General features: G+C 36.1%; 1 protein-coding gene across 2 annotated transcripts in view; it reads right to left on the minus strand.

Annotated features, from left to right (window-relative positions):
• Nucleotides 1-17,273, minus strand: part of LOC131440613 (synapsin) — a 139,701-nt gene that overhangs the window by 71,133 nt on the left and 51,295 nt on the right. For both annotated transcript variants that reach the window (XM_058612049.1, XM_058612050.1), the window contains 2 exons: nucleotides 14,231-14,601; nucleotides 13,849-13,953 (listed from right to left, as the gene is read on the minus strand). In XM_058612049.1, coding sequence (XP_058468032.1) covers nucleotides 13,849-13,953; nucleotides 14,231-14,601 — 476 coding nt within the window. The remainder of the gene's footprint in view (nucleotides 1-13,848; nucleotides 13,954-14,230; nucleotides 14,602-17,273) is intronic.

Here is a 17,273-nt window from a genome sequence, read left to right on the forward strand (position 1 = left end):
TTCGAATGCTGCACTCTAATTGTGTATGTCAAACGAAGTTTTTTGTATCTTCCATCCTTCCGGGCTACGCCGTCCGGTGTACTACTTGTATTTGTTTTTTTTCGAGTGCTCAAAGTTTTCAGTGAGAGAGTCGATTTCGCGAAGTCGAATGAAGAAAACAGCGATTTAGAAGAAAAATTTAAAAAAAATATTTAATTCAAATTCCATGGGTTGACTAATATCGATTCGCGATAACTCGTTCGAACTATTAGTTATGGCTAAACAAGCTCGACTATTCACTGCGCTATACAAGCCTGAGTTGCAAATGAAAGTATCTTCTGATACTAGGAAATCGCCGTAATCGATATTAACAGAAAAGCTTACGAATTTCGTCTCGTTAGAGATTAATTGTACTCGTTGAGAATGGGGATGTTTTCGCTGCATTTGAATTTTTCTAGAAGCAAATTGAAGTTCGTTACTAGCAGTAAGAATAATGACTTTCAGCAATTGTAACGCCTCCAAGATATAAAATTTCAATTTGTGTGTGCCAGGAATCTGAATAAAGGGGTTAAATTCAACGAATCGATTTATTTGATGACAACCATTTTTTTCATTTACGTCATTTTTTCAAGATTTACGTGCTTGGTACTAATGTAATTTTTGTTGGCACCTGTGTCTATGAGAAATTTTAGTAAGCCTTTGGAAGTGTTTATTTTGATGTAGGGGATGAAATTATTTACGTCGGATGAAAGTCTGCCAACATTTGATGAAAATTTAGATCATCAATTTCGGCTTCCTTGCTATTGGTTTCTTGATTGAATTCTAAATTTTGGGGTTTTGCTTCGACTGTTGGAGGTTTGTTAGTGTTTTCATACACAGTTTGATATTGTTGATTATAATTATCGTAATAATAATATTCATTGGAATCATAGGAATAGGAATCATTACAATTTGTTGGAAATTCCTCTATTTGAAAATGTGGACGGTTCATATAATTTATCTGCCTACTTCTAATGGAGTTATCCACTTCAACTAGAGTTGGCTTTGGTTGTGGGTTTCGAATCACTCTTTGAGGAAACGGAAATGGTCGCTGTTACGGATTTTGAAATTGTCCTTGCGGTGAAAAGGGAAATGGTCGTTGTTGCGGGAATTGGTATCGTGGTTGTTGGAAGGGAAAAGGTCTTTGTTGTGTGAATTGAATTGGTCGTTGTGGTGGAAATTAAATGGGTTTTTGTGAAAACGGTAGAAATTGTGGTCTATTGTTAAACGGTTCATTGGGCCATTGTGGAGATGATTTTGGTTTTTGTGGAATTGGTGGAGGTGTGCCAAATGGTTTATTTCACGTGTGAGAATAACTGCTTTCTTCGATGCATAATAGAAAAGCAAAGTCTTGGCATTACATTCCTTCCGTGGAATTTGGCCTTTCTGTTTCAACAGACTTCGCAGCCGATTCTTAGCGTACAGAATCATTGCATGGCTAGTACAATGGATCCTACTGACACTAAGAATCCTTCCAGGTCGAGGCTCGAACATACGACAGCTGGCTTGTAAGACCAGCGTCCTATGCATTGAACCGCCAACCCGGGACATGCATAATAGAAGGGCATCCTTTAAATTTGTTGGGGCATGAGCCCGGATTATTTATCCTAACGGATCCTTCAATCCTCCCAAAAATACTTTTAGTCCTAGCTGCTGATAAAAATTGTTTTTCGCTGCTTTCACAGCTGTGTGCGCTTCACTGATTTGTTTATTTGTTTATTAGGAGCAGGGAAAAGCCCGGTGGAGTTAGTTTCTGTCAAACTTGCTCTCCAACAGAGATGCCTATCTCCTCTGTGTGACGAGGAGCAAGCAAAATTTCTCCCCTCGCACTGACTACTTCAGCGAGAGCTCTTCTCTTTCACATATATACACCATTGTTGTTTAAAGTGTGCACGCATCATGAGTGCGTTTGTTTAGCTAATTAGCTAATTGCTAGAGCATTAGCTAATAAATTCTCTGAGGTGGATGCAGATACTTTCACAGAGGTGTACACGCCGGTGAGCACTCTGCTATGTGGTTTGCGTAGAAGAAGCGTGGACACACAAAATCAGCAAAATAAAACAATTTATCGTAAAATTTTCGGTTTTCATTGCAAATTTTTCATAGCAAGGCCAGATCTACTCTCTATTAATTGAAGTTCACAGAAGTGTTCGCTCACCATCACGCGCCAGTGGTCACTTGGGTGTATTTACACGAGAGCGCGTGTCAGCGATTCATGCGAAGAGAATGTGTTTCACTCGCGCCAGCTGCTTTAACCACAAGCAAACACACAAATGCTGTCTATTCGACACTGAGAAGAAGTGCGCTTTCCTCTTTGTGCGGTGCTTCGTTTTTTGTATCCTCGGTGTGGACAAGAATCTGACTCCAGCGTGTATCACTCTGGTGAAATGCCATCTCTGCTCTCCAACAGGAATAAAACCTCCTCATCATTAGCATCAACAGATTACAATCATCCAAATGATATATTTCGCTTAAACAAAGCATTTCTAAACTAACTAAAACTAATTAAACCCTAGGAACAATTTCTTGATAACGTTTCGTGATAGATTAAAATTGAATGAATTGGAACAGTTGTTGAATATTCGGCACATGCTGGCAAAAGGCTCATTATACCCATAATTAGTTCTAGTATAAGGGGTCCTAAGAAAAGAATAGTTTCTAAGATTACGGCGATGGACATCTATTTGTAAAAGCTGTAGGAGCTCGGAGCAGTCTATTCTTGATTGGAGGAGATCAGCCACAAACGTAGCCTTCCTGACGTCGCGATGGACAGATAACAAATCGAGGTCAATCAGTTTGCATCTGACATGGTAACTTGGGAGGGTCCAAGGGTTTCTCCAAGGAAGCCGACGCAGAGCAAATCGAACAAATTTCCGTTGAATTGCTTCCATGCGTTGGATATCGTTTTAGTAGTACGGTGACCAGACAACCGACGCGTATTCGAGCGTAGAGCGAACTAAGGCACAATATAATGCTTTCAAGCAATGTACATCATCGAATTCTTTAGTAACGCGGAAAATGAATCCTAGCAGCTTGGAGGCTTTGGAGATAGTAAACTCGAAGTGTTCCTTGAAATTTAACTTAGAGTCCAGGAGGACACCAAGGTCCTTCACAGACGATGTACGTTCCAGAACAATTTGTGAAATATTATAGTCGAAACTGACAATAGACTGTTTGCGACTAAAAGAGATGACGGAGCATTTGGAGGCGTTCAAAACCTTTCTGTTGATATTACACCAGTTAGTCAAATTATTCAACTGCTCTTGTAGGAACTCTGCGTCAGCTGTGGATTTGATGACATGAAATAATTTGAAGTACTCGGCGAACGATAGTTTCATGCACTTGATCGAAAAATTTCGTTCGTTGAGATAAAGTAAAAATATAAACGGTCCAAGGTGACTTCCTTGAGGAACTCCAGAGGTAACGGCGAATGGTAAGGTTGTACAGTCTCCTATTTTCACTATCATTTCGCGACCAGTAAGATATGAGTGAAGCCAATTCAGAAATGACCCGTTAAATCCTAGTCTATTTAGCTTTGAGATTGTTACTTGATGATTGATCTTGTCGAACGCAGCGGAGAAATCGGTGTAGATAGAATCTACCTGTAGTCGTGATTGCAACGAACGTATGATAAAGGAAGTATAGGATACTAGAATTGTAGCCGTCGAACGATTGGGCATGAAACCATGTTGAGTCTCAGATATGTAGTTAGAGCAATTATGTGTTATAAAATCCAGAGCTATAATTTCAAACAACTTAGATAATAGCAGCTTTGTGCTATTCCGCGGTAGTTGGATACTGTACACTTGTTTCCTTTTTTATAAACAGGAAACACATAGGATTTCTTCCATGTTTCAGGAAAAGTTCCTGAACGTAAGGAGCAGTTGAATATAATAGATAGTTGAACTAATAGGCTGTCAGGGCAGTTTTTTATTACCACAGATGGGATTCCATCGGATCCAGCACTAGATGACCGTTTCAACCTGGCACATGATGAGCTCACAGTAGCAGTTGAGATAATAGGATGACATCCAATTGGAGAACGAAGAGGGACATTATTCGCCGCAAGAGATATTCCTTGATCAGTTAGATGTTCTTCAGAGAAAACACTACTAAAATGTTTGCGAAACAAATCGCAAATTCCAAGCGTGGTAGATGCTTCAATGCCGTCGAGTCTCATTGAGGTCGGTAATCCAGATTCTTTCCTCTGTACGTTCACGTAGTTCCAAAAGTGCTTAGGGTTGAGTTTAAGATTCTTTTGGATGCGACGTTGAAACGCGCAACAAAGCGATTTGTTCAGGCGTTTGTAGCGATTATTGAGATGAACATAATGTGATCTAAGAAGTAATGAAGGTCGTTTAGCGAATTTTTTTCAGTGCTGATCGTTTGGCAGTTTTGTAACGTTTCAAAGTGGGATTCGACCAAGGAGGGTGAACAGATTTACGATATATATTTTTAGGTATAAATTGGTCAATAGCATATGACACAATATTCGTCCATAATCGAGCAGCATTATCAGAAAGTAAATAGTTCCAATTCAGGCTCAGAAAAAAATCATTCATAGCGGCGTAATCACCCTTCTTGAAATCGTAATAATTTTCCTCGGCAACTGCTTCAAAGACAACTGGATCACTCTCACAAATATTGATTATAAGTGGAGGGTGGTGTCGACAAGTTTTTACTAGCAAGACGGGCGCATTAATTAATGAACACTTGTTGGATAGTTCTTGGCTGGTAATGATGATTTTTTTTTATTTAAAAGGTATTTTTATTCAGACCTATTTGCGTACAAGCTTTACGTGGCCGAATTAGCCGATTTTTTAAATAATGCATTTTTTGAAGTGGATCTCGTTGTCACTCTTTTTCTAGGAGGAGAGGAGCTTCCATTTCCCTTCTGCGAGGGTTGAGGGGCACTTTGGTAATGATGATGTTTAGCAAATTCACTAACAGAGACACCACATGAGAGATTTTGCTGTAGAATTCTTCTACAGTGCTCACTTGGTGAATAGCGAAGAGGTCACGTGTCCCGTCGGTCGCTATAATGAGTAATTAAATTTTTTTATTATGTCGGTCCAATTAAAATTTGTACTGTACAATTCGAGAATATTGTCCGCTTCTCCCTTGGTGACAATCTGTTCCAACAGCTCTATTGATAGTTGGCATTAAACTCCCAATGGCGCTAATAAAAGAATGTAATTTTATAGGATTTCCATCAAAACTGGGAAGGTCTCTAATGATCTGGGGAGTCTGGAGAGATTTTAGAATACTCTCGGGATCCCCTGCAACTCGGATAGCATATTTGCTCTAGCCTCAGCAGTTGCTACTTGAGCCGCTTGGGCAGCTTCTGACGCACCTAAAAGCTCAATTCTTAGTTGCTGGATTTCGTCCTCCTGTGAGGCGATCTGCTGATTGAGAGCAGCGATGTGCTGTTCCATTTTCCACTCACTGATTTGTTTAACTTTGCTAAAATTAATTTCACTTCACTATAATGTACTTTTATTCACTTTTAAGCAATAGGTAAGAAATGATAAATAGCGTTAAACTTATGCAATAGTGGTTAATTAAAAAGATTAAAATTACTTACGATTACTTAGGTTGCGATATTCTCTCGCTGATAACTAGGTGGGTCCGGTGCAGCTTCCCTAATTCGCTGATAACTAGGTGGGTCCGGTGCAGCTTCCCTAATTCGCTGATAACTAGGTGGGTCCGGTGCATCTTCACTAATCACCGATGTACATTTGGAGATGGCTCTTCATGCCGAAAGAAATCATATAGAAAAACCGCACTACAATCCGAACGACTGCGCCATTTAAAATATCTACCCTCGTAAAGGGGTTTTTAAAAAGAGAGAGAACTCTTCACTACTGAGGTTAAACTAAAACTAAACTTTATTTTCGTTCTAACTTTACTCTAAGCCTAACCTAGCTAGCTGCCGATCGTGAGAACCCTGTCGATTTGCTATTCCCTAGCGCCGGTAACGCGATACAAGATTTGTTTACCTTGTACGTGACTTACGCTGGGGCGGCGATTGTTGATGCTGCGGTATTCGTTCTGTGGGAATCTCGATCGTCTGCTACTGGTGACGTTCTTGGGAAACGCTTGCTGTTAACTTATATATAGACTTATGTACTTTTTGTACACATATAAAATTTAATAGCGTTGTAATGGAAAGTAAGACCACACCGTTTACTTTTTATTAATCTCATTACTAGCTGACCCGTCGAACTTCGCCTCGCCTGAAATTTTTTTTTTAAATTTATGTTTTCGGACAGCAGAGTTGCCAAACGTAAATGTTTCTTTCCATTACGATTTACGACAAATTCATATCCAACACATTAACTTCGTCCCGAAGAAGAAATATCATCAAGAATTATTGTGGATATGTCCAAAGCTTTTGTTACGCAAAAACTAAACAAATGCTCCGATTGCCATCTCATCCTTTGAGTCAGTGTATTGAACAGAGATTGTAGATCTATCTCAAACTAAAGGTTTGACATATGGAATGATGGATTGGATTGAATCATATCTGACTGATCGTAGTACAACCGTGAAAATTGGCGACTGCGTTACTCCATCATTCATCGTGAGCTCTGACGTTCCTCAGGGAAGCAATCTAGAACCATTCATATTTCTGTTATATCTAAATGATCTGAATTTCGCATTGCAATGTATGAAGCTATCATTCGTCGACAATTTTAAGCTGTTTTATCTCATCAAAGATCTGAAAGACTCAAATTTCTTGCAGTCACAGTTGGATGTATTTTCTAACTGGTGCAACGTCAACAGAATAGTTATGAATGCCTCTAAATGCTCCGTTATCTCCTTCTCTCGTAAACGAACCACGACCATGTATGATTACACTATTTCGCAAGCTGTACTAAAACGGGAGACATCAATTAAGGATCTAGGAGAGTTATTGGATTCAGAACTTAGTTTCAAAGATCACATAGAGGTAATAAAGATGCTAGGTTTCATCTTTCGCATCTCAAAAAATTTCAATAACATATACTGCTTGAAATCGTTATATTGCGCTCTAGTTCGCTCTACACTGGGGTATGCTGTTGTTGTTTGGGCACCATATTACCAAACTGATAAGCTGCGCATTGAAGCTGTCCAGCGCAAGTTAATTCGTTTTGCTTTGCGTCGCCTGCCCTGGAGAGATCCATTGTGATTCTTCCAGGCTACGAAAATCGTACACCTCGATTTGCTAACTGTCCGCCGTGATACACTGAAAGCTGTTTTCGTCGCGGACCTCATCCAATCTCGAATTGATTGTTCAGATCTCCTACAACAGCTAAGTTTTGACATTCATCAGCGTAATTTGCGGTTTAATCCCTCGATTTGCTAACTGTCCGCCGTGATACACTGAAAGCTGTTTTCGTCGCGGACCTCTTCCAATCTCGAATTGATTGTTCAGATCTCCTACAACAGCTAAGTTTTGACATTCATCAGCGTAATTTGCGGTTTAATCCCTTTCTCAGAATTCCTCGTGCAAGAATTAACTATGGCTTTAATGAACCGTTTTCGAGTATGTTTCGCATATTCAATACTTGCTCTGATGAATTTGATTTCAATTTATCTCGTAACTCCATTAAAACCCGTTTTCTTCGAATCTTTTCCCGCTAGTTTTATTAAGATAATTAGACGATATCAATAGTTGTTAGTTAGCTTTGTAGTTTAAATAAGGGTAATCTAAGATTTCGGAATGTATCATTTGGACAAATGTTATCTGTTGATACAAAAGATGAGGTTTTATGCCTCCTGGAGAAGGAGAATAAAAATCTCAGCTCCAGCGGGCTTGCTCCTAAAAAAAAATTAGAGGGTTGTATTCAAGACACGACCGAGCACAATAACATTAAAAATGGAACGTTTCTAGTATCTTCATAATAAATACAAAAATAAAGATGATAATGATGATGATACACTAAACTAAAAACTTATTCAATTGACTAATTACAAACTTGCTCTAGTTTAAGCGCATAGATTGTTAGCGAATGATAAAATTGACAATTAGATTCTTTCTTGATAATTGATTCAATTTTGATCCTTTTCCACAAATTTTTAAATTGTTAAGTTTTTGAATAACGTCCTTTAACTAGAAGTCAATTATGATGAATTCAAAGTTACTTAAAAGCTCAATTTTAGATACAAACAACCTAAAGATTTAAACCTGAACAAATGAAACTATTTTATTTTACGATAATAATTTTCGAGTAACGTACAAACTTATTAATTTTATGAACAGTTAATCGATCCAAGAGAATATTTTATTTATTTTAACGAAAAATGTTGTACCAGTAAACTCAGTAATAGTGTAATTTTATTAATCCTTCTTCAAAATCGACGATAGTCTTCGGAAAGTGTCGGTAAATAATATGGCAACAATACGAGGAAGAAAACATGTGAAACAGTCCGCATAAAATATTCAGTTATTTACATTGATTTTCGCTTTGGAATTTTAGGAATATACGGAATGGATACGCAACAAAATCCCGAAATTTTATTCATATTGTAACTTGATGTTATTAACACATGAATGAACATTGTCATAGTTACAACGCTTGTAGTCATCAGACGCTTATTGTTTTGAAGCAAATAATAATTAAACTGAAACTGGCGGTTAACCAAATTCTATTTAAACGATACATGTAAAATCGCAGGTAAACTTACCTTGAGTTTATCTTTGATACTATATGATATTGCATCTAATTGTACTGTATACGTGAGCCTGTGGAACTCATTTATACTACTAAACCGAGGAGGCCGCTTTTAGATAAGTTTCAGAATTAATTTTTTGAATCTTTTGAAGCGTTTAATTCCTGGTGGGACAGCAACTTGTTCAGTCACATTGTCACGTTTTGTTCGTATGGGAATGAAGATTTAAGTATGCAAACCAATCCGTTGACAAATTAAAACATTTTTAAGCTTACAATATTGAAGCTTTGGGATCATTTAAATTAGAAAAATCCATTAACAAATTATCGAGGAACAAGCGCTGCAAATTAGATCAGAAAAAATCTATTGCCGATAATTCTAAATTGGCCTGATAGTTACCAGAGAACCAAAATGAAATACTCAATTCAAACCAATGTTTCAATGGTATGTAATTGAAATATTCAAATGACGTTATCTCATAAGTTTAAGTTAAATACTTCCGAATCGATTGGTTGTTGAATTATATAAATCCATCAACAAATGACTGAGTTATAAGCGTTCAAAATTATGACAGAAAAATGTTACGCGATTAGTTTTGCATGTTTTAAATTGAAACCCAGCCTCGGGAAGCGAAGTGTAAGGCATTTTTAATGGCAAAATCGACCAAAAATTTGCTAAATACATGGAATATTTCAAAAGAATCGGTAACCACGCTAATTCCGTTCTTCAATAGCTAGATGATATATAAGATACTCAAGCGAAAACGGTGTTGCGCAGAACACAGGAAATTTCACCAACACATAATGCAAAAGCGACAATCCAGCAAGTGAATGCGTATACAATCCAGTCATCAGCTCACTGGACGAGCTACTTGTTTCATTCACAGTCAAACATCAACTAGGCAAAGAAATATTGTGCAGCATATATTTATAGATTTCTCTTTATACTACGCATAACGATGCGGTGTTTTTCATGCATGACGCAAAGCCTCCTATGCCGAACAAGAAGTTGACGTCATTTTGTACAACTGGGATTGGTGGATGAAAACATAGGTCGATTCTAACCATTTTTATCAATATTATGCAACAACGTTGTCATATATGTTTAAATAGTTTTCGAATCGATTGGTTGTTAAATTATGTTAATCCATCAACAAATGACTGAGTTATAAACGTTCAAAATTATGACACAAAAAGGTTACGCGGCTATTTTTGAAACTTTTAATTGACACCCGGCCCCGTATAGTGAAGAGTAAGGCATTTTTAATGCCAAAAAAATAATGAGAAGTATCGTACTCTCGACCTTACTAAGAAGCTGGTCAGCATATCGAATAATGGAGGAATTCGATGTTAGCTAATATAGCGGGCCAAAACACAGGAAGAAAATTAAACAAGGCGTCTTTACCAGCACAAACTTTAACACTGCTACATGATTTCTATACCAGTGACGAAATAAGTTGTTCCTGTCCAGGGAAACAGGACTATGTTATTTAAAAAAATGGTAAGGTTCTTGTACAACAAAGATTAGTATTGTGAAACTTACAAGAGGCATGTGCAGTTTTCCGAAAATGAGAATCCCGAAATTAAAATAAGGTTTTCAAAGTTTGCAAGTATTCGCCCTAAGCATTGAAATCTGACCAGAACGAGTGGCACACATACTGTTTGTGTATGTATTTATCACCAAAATGTTAAATTGATTTTCAAAACCCTTCAAAATAGAAGGTTACTTCCAGCTAATGTGAAATCATATCGATACTTATTTTTTAAATTGCTTTGCACCAACCACTAAATTATCTAATCTATCGCTATAGGGCTGAAAAGTCACCACTTGTGGCTGAACGCCCAATTTAAATCTTACTAATTTAATTTTAACTCATATTACAATAAATAGTTATGAAAAAAAACTCTAATCTATCATCACACAATCTTATAGCCGAGGAACAATATTTGCAATACATTAAAACTTGTTTGAAAGTAAACGAAATTACTTACAGTGCACTATTTATCCATTTGCAATTTATTGGCTCATGCCTCAGATTTACTGTTCTCTAGTTTCATTGCAATCGCAGAATTTACCAACTACAATCATGTTGCAGTTCGTTTGTTAGTAGTGAATTACCTGGCCTTCAAATAGATGCCGAACGGGAAATAATCGAGGTTTATTTTGAATCGAACCACATTCGATCGAAAGATCAAAACGTCGTTATTCAGAATAAGGGTGATTACGTTCCATGAACTATAGAGTACTTGTTATATAAAAATGAAAATAACTTGACTTTTCTTTCAAATTGAACCACCTCAATCTCTTGAACGCCACCCCCCCCCCCCTCTTGAAAAAAAAACTAGTATAACCTAAAGAGTGAAACAGTACTCAGGTCGGTTAGGCCATCTCTGAGGAAACGAAAAGAGGTACTTCCGATACCGGAATCTGGGAGCCGGTACAATCGAAGTTGGTTCGAGAAAAGTGGCTGGGATTTTGAGTCTACGGCTACAATCTTCGGTCGTTCATACAAAATCCAAGAACAAGGAAAGCCGTCTACTGAACACATCTTTATTAGGGGTGCAAATCAGAAACTCAAGAAAAACTACACGTAGAAATGTGGTCAGGTTTTGAACACTTACAACTCAGTCTGTTTTGTATCAATTATTCATATTATTTCATCATTTGATAGGAAATATTCCTACGTATTGATTTGAATGTTCATAGCCATGTATTTTGAATTGTATATCATTGAAATGTTGATTAATAGCTAGCAGTGTCCTATTTTGTCTGCAAAAAATCTCCAGCATACCGGATTACCCTGCCATAGTCGACGGTTTTGAAGGAATAAGCGATGTATCAAAGAGAGAGCATCGCTCTGATTGGTCAATCGATGCAAAAGCGAAGCTGTCGAAAGCACGCGAATCTATAAATAGAAGCGAAATTAAAGCTAACGTTTCAGTCCTATTCCTAGCATGCCAGAGGTAGGTTGTTGCTAGACAGCAAGACAAAAACGTGCCATAAAATGATTTGAAGCTTTAAGGGCTGATGCCAGTTGTTAGCGTAAAACCGTGTCACTCGCTGTGCGTATTACATTTCTCTTCATGCTCTCTCGTAAATGTGTAAAATGACTCTCGATGTGGCCGGGTGGCCAAGAAAGTTTTGATATTTTCGGTTACAAGTTTGACTACATCATATAAAATCCAATAAAGCTACCGCTTGTTTGGCAGCCTTGATGAGCCGATTTTATTTCTCTCTGATGTTTCGTTACGTTACCAGCACACAAGAGCAGAAAAAAATGGTGCCGCCATAGAAACGTACTTACCATTACAAAAATAACATTCACTTAATTTTTATCGCGACAACATGTATGTTTTTATGCTAAAGTCAAACAATCATTCTGAAATTTTCACAGAATAATCTAAACTAAATTTCTAAGAGATTGTCTGTTGGGTTTTTTTTTATATTCGTCACCGTTTCTGAAAAAATCAGATTTGAAACGTGAAAATAGCCCTTTAAAACGCCCTAAAACACACTGGCCGCAGCCCTTAATTGGTATGCTCTGATCTTGTGTCATGCAAGCTCGGAATTCCATGTTGAGTCGTTTCCCCATGAGAAATTGATAACTACCTCTGGATAAATTTTGAGTGCTTAAGATTAATTTCTAATTTATATTAGATGAACTCGATTGATAATGAGAAATAGTTTATCGCTTCAACCGAAATCGCAGAATGGTAGAGAAACTTAACGCTAAAAAATTGCTTGCATAAAAAACTTGAACACAAGCATGGCGAAGAGAAGCTTAATTATCGAAATCGCAAGTATGTGCAAGATATAATTGCATATATTTGGGATAATGGTGTAATTTCGTCGGTCATAAAACCAATGCAAATCAAGACAAATGATGTTCGGTGTTGGTTCGGATTGATTGAACTTTTTGATTGTAGATCATTAGAAATTTTGGTTGCCTTGGTCTACATCAACGGCTCGAACAACTCCATGGGGCTGATCCTTGTAGTTTTATTATTTTATTTTACTTCCGGAATCAGAAACCGAGAAAAGTGAAAAAGTAATTTGAAATAAGAATTTTTTCACTAATCACCCTGTATCTCCGGAACTGAAAGTCGGATCAAAATACAATTCAGGAACTTTATATAAGACAATTGTACCTTTTATTTGAATCTAAGTTTGTGAGATTCGGCTCTGCCGTTTTTGAGAATAGTAAGTGCACTTGTTTAATTTTTTTTGCGCTTATCACCCTGTAATTCCGGAACTTTGTGTGGGGTTACAAGATTTCATTTCATTTAAATCTAAGTTCATGAAAATCGGTTCAGCCATCTCTGAGAAAAGTGAGTGCAACAATGGTTATATACATACATACACACACATACACACAAACAGACATTTTGCGTACTCGACGAACTAAGTAGAATGGTATATGACACTCGGTTCAAAAGTCGGTGTTCACAGTGATTGAATGACCATTATATATGAGAAAGGCCAAAATATATGGCCAAATTATGCGTTATATAAAAATGTTTCAGCTTGACAAAACAATTAAATGACATAGTGCCCATGGTCGCAAACCATGAAAACACAAACTTCAACTGTATAATATTCGCATATATTTTCTAAAATCTTTAGGCATTTATGGGCAACATATCTAAAAATTTGCGAAATCGATCAAGTGGTTCAAGAGTTATGACTTTTAAAATATGTCTTTTTAAGAAAATTGAAAACATCCATTTTTTCATCTACCGTAACATGAAAATGGTCGTCCTAATAACACGGGTCTAATATTTTTCTAAGGAGAACATATAAATATTGGTGAAGTAAAAGTGATGATTTGTGCATACATACATATATATATATATATATATATATATATATATATATATATATATATATATATATATATATATATATATATATATATATATATATATATATATATATATATATATATATATATATATATATATATATATATATATATATATATATATATATATATGTATATATATATATATATATATATATATATATATATATATATATATATATATATATATATATATATATATATATATATATATATATATATATATATATATATATATATATATATATATATATATATATATATATATATATGTGTGTGTGTGTGTGTGTGTGTAGAAATGTATTTGTGCTTACCATTTCGTAAGGATTTGGGAAGAAAGTTTGTTCTACAAGCGGAAATGCTTCTTTTCCAAGGCGTCGTTGCAATTGAAGTAAGTGTGCGAATACCCATGGTTTATCCTGTATGCGTGAAAAGTGAAAAGTGAAAATACAATGTCGTTTGATTGATTACAAGACAAAGAATTCCTAATATTGTTTCCAAAAGCGATAATTTTAAAATACTAACGAGCAAAGCAATTTCAGCGTTGCTGTAATTTAAAAACCTGAGGCTACCAAGCAAAAGCCAAACTTCTATAACAATTGGACAATTGTTCGGTTGCTTTAGAATTTCAAATTATGTTATACTGTAGTTATGAAATGTAATGCGTAAAAATCGTTGGATTCCAATTACACTTACCTGAAATTGATACAGAGAATGCAGTGAATTTATACTCGGCACCCCTCCATATTTTAAGCCTAAAAGAGTAGAGCGGTGATCTTTGGTACCATCTCGCGGAGCTTGGCGGATCAGAATAAAATCTGGTCGGAATGATTTCGGTTGTTTAGAGCTCCCTCTGTTGAAGGATACCAAAGTACCAGCATCAGCGTTGGCAGTAAGCGATATTTCTCTGAATTCTGCTTGCTCTACTCGCACATCATAGTCACCGTGAAGTCGCTTGCCGCGAAAGTATTTTGACCAGTCCGTATTTTGGTCGTCTAATACAAGCAATGTGAAACACTTGTCCTTGTTGAATGGTTGAACACGAGTTGCACTCGAAACAGCAGCACCTAATATAGTTAATAAAAAATAGAAACAAAAAGAATTTCAATTTGAGTTCATTTTATCGTTTTTCATCAAAATGTTTCATGAGGCAGCTTTGAAAAACTTATTTCCGTTTAAATTACAATAATATTTCATCACACTTAAGCAGTTGACGGAAATATGCACACTAAATTTATGATACAATTACTAATACAGTGGTACATTTAAGGCAGTGAAAATCGATTCAAGAAAATGAAGTGAGCTACATTTTAAAGATTTCGACCACTATCTCCGGTACTTCCGAAATGGAAAACTGGAAACCGGTGTAATGAAATTCAACTAATATGAACTACAAATTGATATAATTTGAGTCCAATTGAGAAGTTTTCTACGATTTTGCATAGCGGTTTGAAATTTTAATATAGGGTGGATAATATAACAGACATAAGACAGAGGAAGTGAGTACGAATAAAACGGGCATGCTTCTTACACACTTCCAAATATAGAAAATCGATCGTTTTATTTGATTGTGTGAGGTTTGGGTTTGAATAAACAATTAGTTAGATTGGGTGTATTTTGAGATCCAAAACTAAAGTATACAAATAAAAAATTTCAAACTTGAGGCTATTTTTTTTCTTTTTTATTGTTGAAAAAGTAACCTTAGGGGTTTGATTCAATTCTGGTAAAATCTTAGAGTGCAATTAATGTTTGTCTCGGAGAAGTGAATTATTGAGCTGCGATCTGCACGTGCGAATCGTACCGCAGCGCAACTCGCTCGGATACGGACTTAACTTGTCGCGCCACTGATCGAATTCTCAGTTGAACATTTTATGGTTAGTAACGTTTCAGTTAAAACTGCGATGTAAAGAATCAAAGATCGCATATGCAATCTATTCAACATTAAGAACCATGATAGCAAAAATCTAAAACACCGTCGAGAATCTTTTTCTCTTGTTGAAAACTTCGAAAACTTCGGATAAAAATTATCGATTTTCATGGGTTTAGCTTTGCCCTTGCAGCAACAATCATAGTAACCCATGGACTCAAGCAAACAAAATTTAAGAACTCTATAAGTCGAACTCTAGTCGTGATAACAAAAACAATGAAGCAACTTTGCTCAAAAGTGTAAGCGTTAAAAAAAACGGGTATCGTGCGGCACTTTGTCGACGCTGGATACGCCCGTTCTGGCATCTACAACATCTTGACACTATTAGACAACAATCAGAGCATCGATAGAAAGCTCAGTTCCGGACGACTCTGAGCAACAACAACAAGTTTGGCCGGGAGGTACAAGTGAGGTGAAAAAGTTCCTGGCGAACATAAACATAGATGTTAGGAAGCGAAAGTCGCATCCATTGGTTCGGGAGGTGCAAGTAATGACGCTACGACAGCAGCCGAATAAGATGGTCAACTCAATTTCCCAGTGAATAGCGACCAACGTTGGGCTTTTGAAAGAGTAACTGCACTATTTAATAGATTTGTTTTTACCTTTGACTTCTGGTTTACAAAACATAATACTTCAAAAGTGTCTTTGGAACAGAAAACATTCATTTTCAATTCGTTGTCTCCGTTCGGCACAACATAATAAAACGATTGAATTGCTTGCAGAAAATCGTTTTTTTAAAGAGGAGTGATATTAAGTGAATCATCATTTCAATGATTTGCCAGTGGATGCTGGTAGACTTACAGTAGCGTTGTTATGACTCTGTTACCGAAAAGCGAACAAAAAGGTTTGGGTAGATATGTAAGCATAGTCACTTACTAGTATTCCGCGGAAATAAAATATGTTCTTCCAATCAGTGCATGGAGAAGAATATCGCTATACATGCTTAAACTCATTTATCATGGCTCGATAACGATCGCCATTAAAAATTTTTGTTGCTCCATCATCGTCCTGAAAAAAATAGGGACCAATCATCATATCCACACAAACACCTCACCAAACTGTAACTTTTGAGTCGTATAGAGGCTTCATCAATTAATTAAGACGAAACGTAAATATAATAAAAATGGTTATGTGCCTAGCACAAAACTTGGCTAACCCCTAAATGAATTCATTGAGGGTTTTCAGTGGCACAGAACCGAAAGTTTTGCTTATTAACGCATCCATTTAACGTAGAGTATGTTTCGTCAGATATCATGACTTTGGAAAGTTATTTCAAATGTAAAGCTGAACAATTTCATATAATATAATATAATATAATATAATATAATACAATATAATATAATATAATATAATATAATATAATATAATATAATATAATATAATATAATATAATATAATATAATATAATATAATATAATATAATATAATATAATATAATATAATATAATATAATATAATATAACATAATATCATCGAAAACGTTCACTAGTTCCGGAGTGCCGTTACAAACATTACACTCTCTTTTTTAGAGGCACCTGCACGAATATCATTCAAATCATATCCAAGTTGTGCAAAAAGTATGTATAGTTTTCAAAAAGTTCATGATTCACCTTGTTAATTACACTTGCTACGCTCCTTCTCCTATAAAAATACGCATATGATCATCTCTGAAGAGTTAGAAGTATATGTGCCAAGTTCGATAGCAATCCATTCAGTACTTTCAGAGTTATGCTGTTACAAACATTACACCCCCTTGTTAAAGGCACTCGTTACATCCACCCACATATAATCATATTTAATATGTGCAAAATG

This window comes from Malaya genurostris, chromosome 1 (assembly GCF_030247185.1).
Source record: "Malaya genurostris strain Urasoe2022 chromosome 1, Malgen_1.1, whole genome shotgun sequence".
Lineage (NCBI taxonomy): Eukaryota > Metazoa > Arthropoda > Insecta > Diptera > Culicidae > Malaya > Malaya genurostris.